The sequence below is a fragment of the Mixophyes fleayi genome, chromosome 5, assembly GCF_038048845.1.
Source record: "Mixophyes fleayi isolate aMixFle1 chromosome 5, aMixFle1.hap1, whole genome shotgun sequence".
In the NCBI taxonomy this organism is placed as follows: domain Eukaryota; kingdom Metazoa; phylum Chordata; class Amphibia; order Anura; family Limnodynastidae; genus Mixophyes; species Mixophyes fleayi.
The window spans coordinates 116901750-116917812 of record NC_134406.1 but is presented as its reverse complement, the minus strand read 5'-3'; the positions used below and the strand labels follow the sequence as shown (position 1 = coordinate 116917812).

General features: G+C 40.0%; 1 protein-coding gene across 1 annotated transcript in view; it reads left to right on the top strand.

Moving 5' to 3' along the window:
• TGFBR1 (transforming growth factor beta receptor 1) overlaps positions 1-15286 on the top strand; it is a 75030-nt gene extending 59744 nt beyond the window's left edge. The window contains exons 8-9 of the mRNA XM_075212750.1: positions 5763-5893; positions 13769-15286. Of these exons, the coding sequence (XP_075068851.1) occupies positions 5763-5893; positions 13769-13894 (257 nt within the window). The 3' untranslated portion in view covers positions 13895-15286. The remainder of the gene's footprint in view (positions 1-5762; positions 5894-13768) is intronic.
• Positions 15287-16063: the final 777 nt, after the last annotated feature.

Below are 16063 nucleotides of genomic sequence, written 5' to 3'. Positions count from 1 at the left end.
ATGCACAAATTATATTGATGTCTAGTAAGTGGATTCCCAAGGGGAGATAAGACTAAAGAAACTCGGATCAAGGCATCATTTCACTATTGGCAGTAGTTTACAATAAAATTGGATTGTTAAAACAGTATTATGCTATGCTCTTTTTTTTTTTTTTTTTTTCACATGTATTATGATTTTTACCACTTTTGAATGAACATCACCACTGTTTAGAAGAAGAAACAAAAAGATTTTGATATAAGTATTTTTACCTAATATATCTGTGCGTCAACAACCATCTCCTACTAAAGGTATGATTTGGTCCTTAACCAAAGGTCTCATAATAATATTGTCTTCTGAAATAAAATTCAGCTAATCCATTGGTTCAAATTCTCAGCCTTCAACATCAAGGGAGTGACTAAAGGGTCCATAAGACATGGCACACCAGTTGTTATGCTGGGTACACGATGCGGTATCGTTAACGGCTTTACCAACGGCAAAAAAAAAAAAGCCACGATTAGCCTGCCGATTTCATGTATACATACCAAACATTTCCTGGGTGCTCCACCTGACTTTTTTTTTTTTTTTTTTTTTTCTTTTTTTTTTTTCTTCTTAAATCTGTTATTTTTATTAAGATTTTAACAAAAACAGTACAAGAAAAAGAAATTGAAATACTTGACCGTTCCAAGGATAGTTACGTTTCACTTTGATACGGAAAACCTATTAACAACTCCAAATATATCGCATTTACTGGTAAAATACAGCTGTGACACATGACTAGTTATAGAAACTGACAGTTTGTTAGATTGTATATCGGTCCCCAACCTCCTTCCATACAGAATAGATAGCGATATTGATTACAAACAGCTACATACATCTATTAGAGGAATCGGTTAGTGGTGTCTAAAGTGTTTATGGGAGTTTAGATGAAACAAACCCCAGAGCCGACCAGGAGTTAATTAATATTCAAATAGGATCAAATCTGCAGCCAGAGAATGAACTGCATACCTTGACTTCACCCATCTCGACTATACTTTGTATTATTTTGGCATGTTGTCTCGGGACTGATAGGCGATAGCTCGTTCCCCACAGCTACATTAACCAGGGCCACCCAGGTACCGAAATCTGGCCCCTCTCGCGGCATCCACACTCTATCAACCTTAGCTAGGGCAAAAAGATTAAGGACATATCTGGTTGCAGACCTACCCGCAACAAATCCGCTCCCAGACCAAATATGCAGGTCTTTGGGTACAGCAGTTTAATATTGATACTTGTGTCTTGAACACACTCCAGCACCTGCGACCAAAAGACTCCTATTGTAGGACAGCCCCAGTGTAGGTGCCAGAAAGTAGCGGAGCAACCCCCGATTTAGGACCATTTAGAGTCAGATCAGGCACCCATGTGGACCAACCTGTGGGGAGAATAATGCACTCTATGAAAAATGTACAGCTGAACCAGTCTATACCTGGTGCCTCATGGGCACTGTCGAGCATACAGGTCCAGTCTTCGTCAGTCAACGGACCCAGATCGAGTTTCCAACCCCATCGTCGAGAAAGGTCATCGGGAATTAATATGGAGAGTAAATTGGCATATAACATTGAGATGGTCTTTGTGGACCCCACTCGTTTAAGGAGTACACAGAGAAGATGCGGAGCAAAGGTGAGATAGGTGCTACCATATTGTGCCATCGGGGTGTGACATAACTATATGTATAGAATAATTTATTTGGTAATGGAAAGTTTACTTCTAATTCTGCAAAAGATTTGAGGGTGCCCCCAGAATATAATTGCCCCAGAGAGGAAATACCTGCAGCCCTCCATCTGGGAAAATGTCTTTATTTATAAAGTTCCGGCATAGTACTATTAACCCTTAATGGAGTATCCACATCCAACCTGGTGGGCTGCAAGGCTACAATGTTCCAGATCATTAAAGCCTGCTTAAGTAGTGGTGGAACCATTCTAGTGACTCTCGTACCCAATAGGGCCTGTATGGGGGATCTGTCAAAACCTGTACATTCTCTAAGAAACTAGTGAGGTCCGCTGTCGGGCAGCAAAGTAGTAGGCCCTGAAATCAGGGAGGGCCAGACACCCAACGTTCTGGGATGAAACAGGGAGGCTAGTCTAACTCGAGCTCCCCCCAACCACCCCTTCCCCCCACAAGACCAGAGAGGACATATCTGTTGATTTGGGAGAAAATCCTCCTCGGAAGATAAACCGGGGAATGATGCAGTGGATACAAAAATTTTGGTTGCAAGACCATTTTGATTAAATTAACCCTGCCCAACATCTAGTCCAGGTAGATATTTTAGCCCCCACCCAGCTGCTTTGACTTACCACCCCGGCTCTTGGAGCCCAACGGAGTCCTATTATAATAGAATAAACAATTGTTTCTTCTATTAGGACAGGCACTATGTGAGCACTACAGCCAGCAGTGTGTGTTAGACCACTGACCACTAGTCTGACCACTGGTCCTTGCAGGTGTGGGCAATAACCTACAACATTTTTCAATATTATTACAATGTATTACAACTGCCCCCACCTGGCTACTTCTTAATGCCGACTGGCTGCTTCTTAATGCCACCAGGCTGGCAAATATTTCCGGGGAGAACACTGTGCACACAGTTTTTGAAGGACCTCTGCAGGGAGGTTGTTCCAAACATCTTGGAGAACTAACCACAGATCTTCTATGGATGTAGGCTTGCTCAAATCCTTCTGTCTCTTCATGTTATCTCAGACAGACTTGATGATGTTGAGATCAGGGCTCTGTGGTGGCCATATCATCACTCCCTGGGCTCCTTGTTCTTCTTTACACTGAAGATGGTTCTTAATGACATTGGCAAGTACCTGCCTGTATTTCTCAGCATTGAGGACACGATTAATCGTGATCAAATCCCCATTTGCTAAAATGCAGCCCCAAACTTGCAAGGAACCTCCACCATGCTTCACTGTTGCTTGCAGATACTCATTATAGTACCGCTCTCCAGCACTGTCCTTAGAACCTCCGTGTTTTGTGCTTGCCCCTATACCGAAAATGTGCCAATTGCATGGCACACCTTTTGAGTGCTTGTGAACTTTCAGGGCCCAAACTACCTCAGTCTTGTTACTGTGAACATGGTCCATATGCCAAACGATCTTTGAGAGGGGCTTCTCACAGTACAGGCAATACTGCTTTTTGTTATATGCCTTACCGTCAGCACTGTTTTTTGGACAGACACCGCAGCTTTATTCCGACCTTCTGTGTTTAAAACACCACTGTAATCAGGTCAAGAATCAGTGTGCATAGAACATGTCTGTGTACCTACGGTTTGCCACCGCTGGACTGTCATTTTCCACTCTCCTCGCTTTACTTTCAGCAGGAGATGGATGTGTTCATGTCTTATCCACGTTTGGTCTGAAAGGGTAGGAGAGCTGCAATCTCCTCCTCTTCTGGCTCATAGTCAAATTTATGTACATACGGTCTACTGACCTGTAGTGGTGGCATGCTAACACACGTTTCCTTCCATATCAGATACACAGACAAAGCTTTTGGTCCGAAAAAGGAGACTCGGAGGGACATGCCAAAAATGTATGCAGAGTATATTAGCAAGGTCCCCTGCATTCACTAGTGTTGCAAAGTTTTGTGGGGGATCTAATTTTTTTGTCCCTGCTACGACCAAGGTACCCACAGTGTTGGTGTTTAAACAGGTCAATGTCCCCACAAGTAGTACACACGCACACAGTATTGCACAAACAGCAGTGTAAAGAATAGAAAATATATAAACAATTTCAGCTCCTTACTTTTAATCCATTCAATGTAAGATTCCCGACGTGATCCCAATGTGTTTTTGTCCTTCAATTTAATTGGACTTCATCAGGGGGATAGCAACATTACAGAAGTGGAAGCTGCTCAAATCAATTTATAGGCCATAACAGGTGCTTGAAAGGGTGGGGTTATCCTGCAAGGAACATACACGCAACATTTTTTCCCCCAGCACACTGCTATAGCCAGCAACAGATCTGCCGTTTCTACTGTAGATAAAAATGCAAAAGTCTTTGTTGCACACATTTGCAAATGTATGTTTAAGCCATCCAAAATGGCTTAAACATACATTTGCAAATGTGTGCAAAAAAGACTTTTGCATTTTTATCTAGGATAGCAACATTACCCTATCTTGGATCCTCTTTCAATAGGTTTATAGTAATTGATCCACTATCAAATGTGCATGAATCTGTGGCATCTTTACTACTGGCATACCATTCGCCCATCTTTGGTGATTTTCTTAACACCAATTTACTGATATTATAACATTGATATATCTATTCAAAATATATATTAAACATTTAGTTTCTAATCTATTTAAACTAAGCTCCATAAAGAGCATATATATGACAAGCAGCCATTTTGTTGTAGCCATGTATTGCAAATGTTCAGTAGCCATTTTGTTAAAGACTGATGAGAAATGAAATAAAGAGTAATCTGAAAGGTGGACCACAGTGATAGCAGTTACAAAATATAATTGTTGTCCAGTATATAGCCCATAAAAGGTAAACAATATAAAACAAGAAAAAACGATAATCTGCATACTTGCTGATATTGCAATGCCCACACTTTTTATCCCAATTACTCTTTAATAATTATTATTTTTATGTAATGTGCTTAGAGCTAGAATATCTTTCAGGTTCCTTGCCTTTGTAAAAATAACATGAGTGTTTGTTTTTTCGGGGAGAATTTTTTATTTAGAATTGTTTCCTTTCTGGACTTTCTGACATTTTCTGAAGAGATTCAAGCAGATACCATTCATCTAATATTAATTGACTGTAAAATATTGCTAAAAGTCTTTAAAGAAGATACTTAAATAATCTGAATCCGTGCCTGGTAGAAAATCTGACAATCTATCACAGTGATGACTAACCTGTGACACTCCAGGTGTTGTGAAACTACAAGCCCCAGCATGCTTTGCCAGTAGATATTTAGCCTGATAGCTGGCAGAACATGCTGGGACTTGTAGTTTCACAACACCTGGGGGTAAATGTATCAATATGCGGGTTCTTCAACACCCGCGTGTTCAGCCTCTTCCGCGATTAAATTTCAAGCGGCGCTGCATTGTAAAGGGAAGTTAACCCTTTACAATGCAGCGCTGCTTGAAATTTAATCGCGGAAGAGGCTGAACACGCGGGTGTTGAAGAACCCGCATATTGATACATTTACCCCCTGGAGTGTCACAGGTTAGCCATCACTGATCTATCAGATATGGGGAATAACTCTTTAAGATGTATTGATAAATGATGTAAAGGGATAAATCATCAATAGACTAGGGGGTTAAAATGAGCACACAGTTTGGCAAAGAGAATACTTGCCCGAGGTTCTGTGTCTTATTCCTCCAATCAGTTCTCTGTGTATATAATTCAGATGACCGGTGTTCCTATTGGCTCTCGCCAACCCTCTTGTGTGTCTATTTTGCTATTATAAGATAATCCAGCCTCCCTATTCTTCGTTTCCACCTCAACATATTAATAAGTCTTTCGTTTTTTCTTTGCATATATAGTTTTTTGGGGGGTATTAATGATATATTTTGTTTTTTTGTTTTTATATTTTTCCTTGAGCTCAAGTGATTTATGTTTTGTGTTATATGGATGATTGTTTTTCACTAATAGGCTTTTACTTAACTCCTTACTACCACAGGTTTCGGTATAACAGTTTTGATAATCAAGTTGTTAACTGAAATGATATGCCTAATGTGTGGTTTTGCTTTAACATACTTTGTTTCCCCTCACCGTTTTGTTATTCACGTTACTATATTTTAATAGGAATTCATGAAGATTATCAGTTACCTTATTATGATCTTGTACCCTCCGACCCATCAGTAGAGGAGATGAGGAAAGTGGTTTGTGAGCAGAAACTAAGACCAAACATTCCAAACAGATGGCAAAGTTGTGAAGTAAGTATTAATTTTAATAAACACCTTGCCTTGGCTTTTGCAACTGATGAACAATTTACTACTGATGAACAATTTACTGTGTTCAGTATGAAAAATGACAAAAATATTTAGATACTATTTGGAGTATTCAAATAAAGTAGTTAATAAAGATGAATAGAACTTTATAATTATGTGTGCCATACAGAGGATAGTTCATACTGTACAATATGTTAGATGGATATTAGAAGTCACCAAGGCTCTTCCTAACCTATATATGAAGAGGAGATTTATATTGCATATTTATTGAATTACATACATTACTTTTTTAAAAAAAGGGATGTTTTATTACTTTATACACTTCACCCTAGGTACTCATTCTGTAGCTCACACTGTTGTGAAACTTCAAATTCCATTATGCCCTAACAACCAGAGCCCGTCAGGGAATGCTAATCTAGAGTTACAGGCTTTTCAAGACTGCTCTAAACTATCATATGCAAAGTTACATTGCTGATCCGCTACATAGTTAGAGATATTTAGAGGGATGATAGCCTCCTAAAATAAATTGCAAAGTGTTTACAAGAATTGCAAACCTCTACAACTTGCCTTGCCACTTCAAAAATCAGACCGAACAAGAAGGTAAAAAAAGCAGTATTTTGACTTCTGTTGACTTCCTAAACCTAGCAGTTCACAACAAGCCAATCTCTAAAGACGCCTCTCCTAAGGAGGTCGCTCAGGCTATAAATACCTTATGAGTAGTCTGCCTTTGGTCCGATGGGCTCCCTGTGATTTATTGCAATTATTTCAAAGACACCTCACCACCATTTTAGTAGACTTATTTAACTCCATGTGTGGCTTGATAGCTAATAACGTATTATATATTTATTTAAATTAGTGGTTCAGTACGCCGATGTAAATCATTGCAAATGTACTGATTTTTGTATTTGAAATCTATCGATTTTTGGATGCAGTAGGCTATGTTAGAGGAAATTTGTATTTCTAACAAAGGAAAACCTATACTAATTAGGCCTTTCATCTGTGAGTGACTAACACATCTGTTTAGCCTGAATGCACAGAAGGGGTCATTAGCCTTTAATCCTGTGTCTTAAAGAGACCGGGAACCTAATTTAGGAACTCACAGATTGATGTGAAATTTATTAATTTCCAATTGCATTAAATCCAGGTTTAGAGAATATATTACACCCGGATGCTAAACATTGAATGTAATATCTCAGACTTTGTGGTACCAGGTAGTGAAGGGTACTGGTTTACCCCCTGCCAATATGTGTGCAGAAACAGTATATAAAGAGATGTTTTTTGTGTTGTTTCACCTGTATTATACCACCACTTACAAAGCTCTCTCCCAGTCTACTGCCCCCTATATCTCTAACCTCCTCAATATTCACACCCCTGCCCGCTCCCTGCGCTCGGCCAATGACCGTAGCCTCTCCTCCACTCTGATCACCTCTTCCCACTCCAGAATCCAAGACTTCTCCTGAGCTGCTCTCCTGCACTGGAACGACCTCTCTCGCTCCATTCGTCTCTCACCCAGTCTGTGCTCCTTCAAACGGGCACTTAAAGCTCACCTGTTCCTCAAAGCCTACCAACCATCCACTTAACCCTAACCTTGTTGCTCCTTCGCTTACCTGCTTCTCTCATTCTCCCCTCTCTCCCCTAGCCCCGCCTTTCTCTCCCTTACTTTAATTGCTCCCTCTTGTTCCTGTTTGTTCACCCTCCCTTAGGATGTGAGCTCGTATGAGCAGGGCCCCTCTCCCCTCCTGTCTCCATACCTGTTCTTCTGCTCCATCTTCGCCCATATGTCTGCCCGGAGTTTCTGAAGTACTGGTACTTTGTGTTTATTGCTCTGTACTATGTCGCCCTGTATGGTCTTCTGTTTGTACTAGGTACGGCGTTGCAGAAACCTTGTGGCGCCTAACAAATATATGATGATGATAATTATAATAATCTGTTCTTCTGTATGATCACTAACTCCAACTAGTGTGTAACGAAGGACCCTTTCTGAGCAAATAAACGTCACTGGTTTAAGATCCTGCTTTGACGCCTACTTACCTGCTTTTATTCCTCTGACCTATATATTAGACCACTCTAATCTGTTATTCAGCTTTTCTGAGGCTGGGGCCCAGCATCTAAAAATAACTTTCTGCGCGCTATCCTGCAGCTCTGGCCATTGTGAGAGGCCAGGGGGAACAGACCACAGCAAATTTGCTCTGAAGGAAGAAGTGAGGAGTACCAGCCCAGGTGCCTAGCAAGGGGATCTACTAGCAGCAAGAATTACGGAATGAGTGGTTCTAGGTGCCGGTGAAGGAGCCTGGTGGTGGCAGTTAAGCTCCTCCTATAGCTTTTATAAGGGACGCATTTGGGATAAAGAAAGGGGACGGTGACAAGGCAGGCCCAGCTGATCCCCAGCACCATGACAGGAGACATAGGAGCTCCTGTCACACCATCTTATGGGGAGCTAAAGTTTATGGCAACTCCACAAGGGCGGATTCACCCTGGTGATGGCCTTATATACTGATATAGCATTCAATAAGGTATTTGTCCCTTTATGCGGAAAAATCTTCTAGGGGCAGCTTACTCAGGGTGGGCAGTGCTGTACCACAATCCAACAGCCTCTGTCGTAGCTAACGGATTTGTCTCAATTTCTTTTGATATAAGCATTAGTACAAGGCATGGGGGCCCCACACTCCCCATTGAGCTTTGTTACTAATGATGGAGCCGTTTGCCTCAAAACTCAGAATTATATGTGTTGGCTCCTGGGTGGACAAATTCTCATTACATCACTGATTATTATTTTATTATTATTGTAGGTTTGTAAGGTGCCACAGTGCTCCCCAGTGCTGTACAGTAGGGAAAACAGTACATACATAAAACTAGGACATACAATGTAGACAAAATAAATACAGACATGAAAACAAAGTATATGAAGGACCCTGCTCATTAGAGAGCTTACATTCTAAGTGGAAGAGGGCACAGCTGAAACAAGAGGAGCATTTGTGGAGATTGGGACAGTTGTGAGGATGCACTAATGTGAATAGTGTTATCGGGGATAAGGTCACCTCTAAATAAAAAAAGAGATGGGTTTTCAAAGAGCATCTAAAGTTTTTGAAGGCCGTGGGAAAGTCTGAGCATGGTAGGGAATTCCATAAGTGGGGAGCAGCACGGTAAAAGTCTTGTAGGCGGGATTGAGAGGTGGTTGCCAGAGACGAGACAAGGCACAGGTCAGATGTAGATCTAAGAGGGCGAGTATTTTGATATGAGATTTGAGATGTATGCAGGAATACTGTTGTTGAGGGCTTTGTAGGTAAGGGTGAGTAATTTTGAATTTGATTCTAGAAGAGACAGGAAGTCAGTGTAGAGATTTGCAAAATGGTACAGCAGATGTGGAGCAGTGAGAGAGAAAGATCAGTCTTGCAGCAGCATTTAGGATGCATTGAAGTGTGGATATATGAGTGTCAATAATGCCAGATAGTAGGAGGTTGCATTAGTCAAGACGGGAGATTGTGAGAGAATGGGTTAGAGTTTTGGTAGCATGTTGAGTAAGAAAAGGGCATATTCTGGCAATGTTTTTAAGGGGGAATCGACAGGACTGTGAGAGAGTCTGGATGTGAGGAATAAAGCAGAGGGCGGAGTCAAGTATTACACCAAGGCAACAGGCTTGGGAGTCTAAAGAAATTGTGGTGTTATTGACCGTGCGGGAGATTTGAGGGCAGGTGGTGACATCTTACTGACTGTATGAAACCCTATCATTATATTACCAAACCTGGAGCTGGATATTCTTTCCTTCAGTGAAGCCTTAATTAACTCAAAAAAATCAGAAGTACTAGATCTTAATCTACTGCCAGAATGTAAGATTAAGCTGGCTGCATATTACAACTTTATGTGGAAAAAAATCACATTAACAAATACCCTGGAATTTTCCTATTTAGAATGTACAACCAGTTCTATTCAGCAAACTATCCAGTACCTTTTCAGAACATAGACTGCCCTTCATAAATTGAACTCCCTGGGCAGCCCAATTCTGTTGAAATGAATGCTCTGCCTAGACTACTGTACGTGTTCCAGGCTCTTCAGATTGACACACCAACAAAAGGTCTTGAGGACCTGCAGTGCAAAATGATGAAGTTCATCTGGGTGGGAAGATGTCTGCAGATTTGTGAATAATGTATTTTCACATGCAGAGGAGGAGGCTTGGAGCCCCCAATTTAAAACTTTTTTTTTTCCATATACCCCATTTGGGCCAATGTGATCTGTGGAACTAGAGTTTGGGAGGCAACTGAATCTGTACTCGGTAATACAGCCTCTATCTCTTCTTTCTGGGTTCCCCCTTAGAGCAGGGGTCCTGAGTTGACAACACACTCAAAAGTAGTATTGTCCCTTAAAATATGGGATCATAGATTTGCTCTTGTAACAACTCCCACCCCTCTCATCCCAATTTAGGAATACACAGCTTTCTCTCCTGGCCTTAATCACAGATCCTTCTCTACGTGTATTATCTCGGGGAATGCTGTTTTTCATGGACAAGGAGCCTCTTTGCAACTTCTACTTTATCAAGTATGATATTTCGGATGTATGCCTGTTTTTAATATTTTCAGTTGTGCTATTTTTGCAGCAGGTACTGCAAAGGCCGCACCCCTCCCCAGCGATATACACTTGAAACCGTATATTGGCTTCGGGCCTCTGCCTAAGGTTTGTTACCACCATTTATCAACTCCTTTTGTTGGCTGGACTAAGGGGGCTCATGAATTTGCGAGGGAGTGTGACATAGTGAGACCCTGAACCCAGATGTATGGATGAAAATCATGTTGCTTTGTCTCCCACTTAAGTGTGTACGAGCGAAGGGACCATTTGAGTGCCTTTTCTTTAATGCACAATCATCTTTCAAATTCAACAACTCTGTTGGAGTTCTTCTCCTGAGCACAAGGGCACCCCGCCCTACCTCTTTTGGATATGCCCAGGATAAACTCCAATGTGGAAAGAGGGCTACTCTCTAGTATTTAATATTATGAATGTACACATGTCCCCAGTCCCTTTTAATACTTCTTGCTCCTAAGACCTGTTCCTGCCAATCTTAAACACACACAAAGTCTAATATGGCACATCATAAATGCTATCATATGCCATATACCTTCCTCCCATTGGGAGGCTTCAGCCTGGAGATTCTATGCACATGCAGCCTCTGGTCCCCTTCGTCTCATAACTTTGCTCTTCTTGTCTCAGAACATAATTTTAGAATGTTCCTTGCCATTATCTTCTCCAATATTTTATTGTACTTCAGAAGGATATGTGCAATACTGTTGTATCATGATTGCCGTTAATCTTGTTGTACGCCTCCCTTTTTTACTGCACCTCCATTTTTTTCCCATCCTCTAGTATTTGGATCATGACCGCGAGGATTTGCATCTATTCAGCCACAAGTGCATTAGTTAGGTTTAGTAGCCTGGTTCTCAGTTGGTGTTCCAGTTTACCCCAAAGATATTGGAAGTGGTTGAGGTCAAGGCTATGTGCAGGTCAGTCAAGTTTTTTCACACCGAACTCAAGAAATGTACTTCTATGCTATAGCATATAGATTTCCCTTCACTAAGGAACCCAGGCCAAATCATGAAAAACAGCCCCAGACCATTCTTCCTCTTCCACCAAACTTTACAATAGGCAGTACTTATTTGGATGGGTAACTTATTGACTGTCAGAAGTGTCAATTTGTCACTTCAAAGAAATCATTTCCACTGCTCCAGAGTCCAATGGCAGTGTTTTTTACACCTCTCCAGTCAATGCTTGACATTGTGCATGGTGATATGAGGCTTCTGTGTGGTTGCTCGGCCATGGAAACTTAATCCACAAAGCTGCCGACAAGCCATTTTGACATTGCTTCCAGAGGCATTTTGGCACTCAGTAGTTGCAACTGAGGACAGCTTGTGTGGTCTACCACTTGGCAGCTGATCTGTTTCTTTTTACTCCAGATATTTCCACCTAAGTATAACAGCAATTACCGTTGACCGGGGTATTTCTAGCAAGGCTAAAATTTGACAAACTGATTTGTTGAAATGGTGGCAACTTATAACAATGGTATGATGAAATTCACTGAGCTGTTCAGTAAAACTGATTCTACTGCTAATGTTTGAGTATGGAGATTGCATTGCTGTATGCTTGATTTTATTAATATGTTAGCCATCGGTTCTGGCTGAAATGGCCACATTAAGTAGAAGAGGTGTCCACATACTTTTTTTTTTTTTTTTTTTTTTCTTCGTGACCCAGTGTTAACTATATACTAATATATAAAAATCATGAGGGGCGAAAAAAGTATGTTTTTAAGACCAGGTGACTTTTATTACACTTTTTTTCATATGTTTATTATAATTGCATGCAAATACATGTTTTAACACTTGGAGAAAAATTTGCATATGTGATCAGTTTCAAATAGTTAAACTAACTACTTCTTTCCTTACAAACTTTAGTAGAAGCACTGCCTACACAATCACTATGATATGATATTAAAACTAATCTTTTAACTTTCCAATATACATTGTAAAATGCTGCTGTTATTATCATGACCAGCAATAACCGAGTGAATTTGGCAGCACGGTTGCTTAGTGGTTAGCACCTCTGTTCACAGTGCTGGGGTCATTAGTTCAATTCCCGACCAACGCCTTATCTGTGTGTTTGTATGATCGCCTCGTGTTTGCGTTGGTTTCCTTCAGGTACTCCGGTTTCCTCCCACACTCAAAAACATGCTAGTAGGTTAATAGGTTAATTTAGCCTGTAAGCTCCAGCTGTCAGCTGTGTTGAATTCGAGAATGGTTGGTTGTGTCAGCTCCATTACTTTGAATATAAGGCTTGATGGTGCTTACTGCTTTGACCTAGGACAGAGACAGGTTGAATTTGTTGATATGTCTACAGAAGGGTAAACGTTTGGGAGACTTTTTCACACACTAACTTTTTGAGTTAACATTCCCTTTATTTTTAAAAGGTGTCGAGAACAAAGTGAACTAAGAAAAATATTGCTCCAATTAGTAAACTGCAAGTAAAAGATTACTTATTAGTATTTAGAATTCAATGGAATCATTGCCCATACACGTGTTTTTGTTTTTTGTTTTTCTTTTTAGCAAATAGGCCAGTGGTGGGCAACAGGCAGCCAGCATGCCTGCAGAAGGCCGTTGAACCTTCACTTGTGGTCCCCAACACTGTGCTCAAGATGTGATTTATTCTCTATTTTATTGTTATAAAACAGAAAAGAAGAATGATTGATTGTGCTGTGTGACTGCTCTGCAGTGTACAGTGGTCACATGATGCAGAAGCCTGCTGCCTCCATTCAGAAGAGAGAGTGCAGTACTTTCTGCACCATGTGCTTTCACTCATTTCTCTTTTGGCTTTGATTTGTGTGAGTATTGTTAGGCATGTGGGGAGGTTGAAGTGCATGTGAGATATGTGTAGTCTGAGGGCATGTGGGGGCATTTTGTGGCAAGTGTGGATGTGAGGGCATGTAGAGCTATTTTTGAGCAAGTGAAGGGCATGTAGGGACTTTTTGGATGAGTAATGCCTGGGTTCTGCAGTTATTTTGTGGGTTATTTTCATTATTGAAATTAAGGGTAAAGTTCTGCCCTTTTGAAGGTTGTAGGACTTAACCTGCGGACCTTAAATTATGTCAGGTTAGTCAGGCTTTAGGCTTTGTATCGGGTTTGTTGATAATTTAATTTTGCTCCACTTTCAGAGTGTGGTGACTGCTATGTCTGTGTTATGTTTTTAGGCTATTCTTATTCTCTGTGTATTATTGTATTTTCTCTTTCTGCATTCATTTTTGTTTAAACTTATGCAAATTTATTAAATTGAATTTATGCAATTTAACTTTCATGTTTAAGTGCAATTTTTTTTATTCATTACCAGGCATTGCGAGTGATGGCCAAAATAATGCGGGAATGTTGGTATGCAAATGGTGCAGCGAGGCTCACTGCTTTACGCATCAAGAAAACACTTTCACAGCTTAGCCATCAAGAAGGAATAAAAATGTAAATGTTTTTTTCTGAACTGAAACACATTCATTGGTTTCTTACCTGGTTTGCCTGATCTGAAAAAACATTGTTCTACCTCGATGAGGGAATGGTCTTGCATTACTGCCTTTCTGAATCGTCATAGGATGGATTCGCGACCCATTACGTACAGCAGATAACTCTACGTTTTTATACTGTATGCTGTGATCTCCATCTTCCCAGGACATTTTGTAAATGTGTCAGTGAATGGTACAAATGAACATGCTGATTTTTCCCTTTTTTAAATTCACCCTCCATTTTGCCTATATACTCACCACACAAATTGCTGGAGAAAAAAGCCAGATGTCTTGTCTGTACTTCCCTAGGTGCATTTTAGTATTTGCTTTTACTCCATTTGCCAGACAGTTTGAAAGCCTTTGAAAATCTTATTGCTTAAAAATACCTGATACTGTTTGAGATATTACTTATGCAAATGTATTTTATACAGTACTACACTACATGCCTTCAAAGTTATTGTATTACCAGTAAGTGCCACGCACAATGTATGTCTATGTGTGTAGAATTTCTTTTTAACAGTACCTAAGAGTTTATGCAACAATTTCTATTACACGCACATTAATATTGGTTACTGAACCAAAAAGATATTTCTGCTACAAAAAAAACAAAACTGAAGCCGTTTGAAAACATTTTAGGGTGCGCATTGTCTGCTCCATTTGTTATTTATTTTATGATATCATTTTATTTTTGAAAATGTCTTCATGGTCAAGGGAGGCTGTGCTTGCTCCTGACGCAAGATTGTTGTCAATAGATGGCATGCTGCCTGTATGAGAAAGGTGCCTCAGCTGGACTAAGATCCCCCAGTGTCATTCTGGGAATGCTCCCCTAGCTCTTGACAAGGCGGGCTTTCGTCAACAACATGCTGTTGGCAGGAGCGAAGACACCCTCCCAAGTTGGTAGATCAGCGGAACACAAATAAGTTACAATTAAAAGAGCACTTTGTTAAGTAATAATTTGCATTGTGTTTAACTTAGTCCGCTGGATGTATGGCCCTCCAATGCATATTGTGGACCGTATCTTTCTTCGGTACATTGCATGTCTTAAATAAAACAAGCTGCAAATGGCATAAATCTGCTGTATCAACTAGTTATTTACTTTCATTAGTCTAGTTTAGTGCACTGGACTAATAAAGTCAAACCTCTGATTGTTTTTTTTATAGATTACAGCAGATTTCTGCTCTTTGCGCCATGTATGTGCAGGTGAGATCTTAATAGTCACGTCGGAACTGTCACTTTTAAGACAATTTACTACCTACATTTGACAGCTCATTTACAAACCACTGAGCAGGCAGACCAATGAGGGTGGAATTCAACCATGAGAGGAGAAGCATTACTGATGGTTAGACATAAGCCTGTTTTTAAACAAGAGCTTTTTTTCTGTGAAAGTATGGGGAGTGGTATGACACAAATATTTCAAAATGCCATTGTGCATGCACCTATTCATAGATGACTTAATGTTTCTCCTCAAATGTCTTCATGTGGGAACTTCTAACAACATAATGTGGCAGCAAATAAAAACGTCAGACTTTTATTTTTGTTCATAAAATTATTAGATTTTTTAATGCCATCTTATGTCTTACTGTAAAGAAGATTATTAGTATGTAAAATTATTTGTTCTTTACATGATTAGCAGTGACATATTGATTACAGATTATTTGGCAGTATTATTGTCAATGAGCTTGTAATATGTTTCCTTATTACAGGAAATGTGAATAAAATTTTATAAAGAAATTACTAAACTTACCTCTGCAGTGCACAGTGATTTTCAGAGACCTTCATTTTTCTATCTATATTCATATATTGTCATTTGCAAAGGGATTCATATGTGGGGCATTGAAACACCATTTTTAAAGTGTCAATCCCATGACAAAAAATTAAATGTTTTATTCGTATACGTCACTTTGGCAGGCTATAAGAAAAGACTTGGTAATTACTATTTTGTCTTGGTTTATTTCTTCAGGATGATATTAATGATTTATAATTCTGCAGAGTATATCATGGCAACCATAGTCACATGCAACATTATCTAGTGAGCAGAGGGGCTTTGTAACACCGTATGAGCGCAATTTACTATGTGCACTTTCAAAACTTCCCCCCTCCTTCTCACTCCTCTGCCATCACATGACATGCCAAGA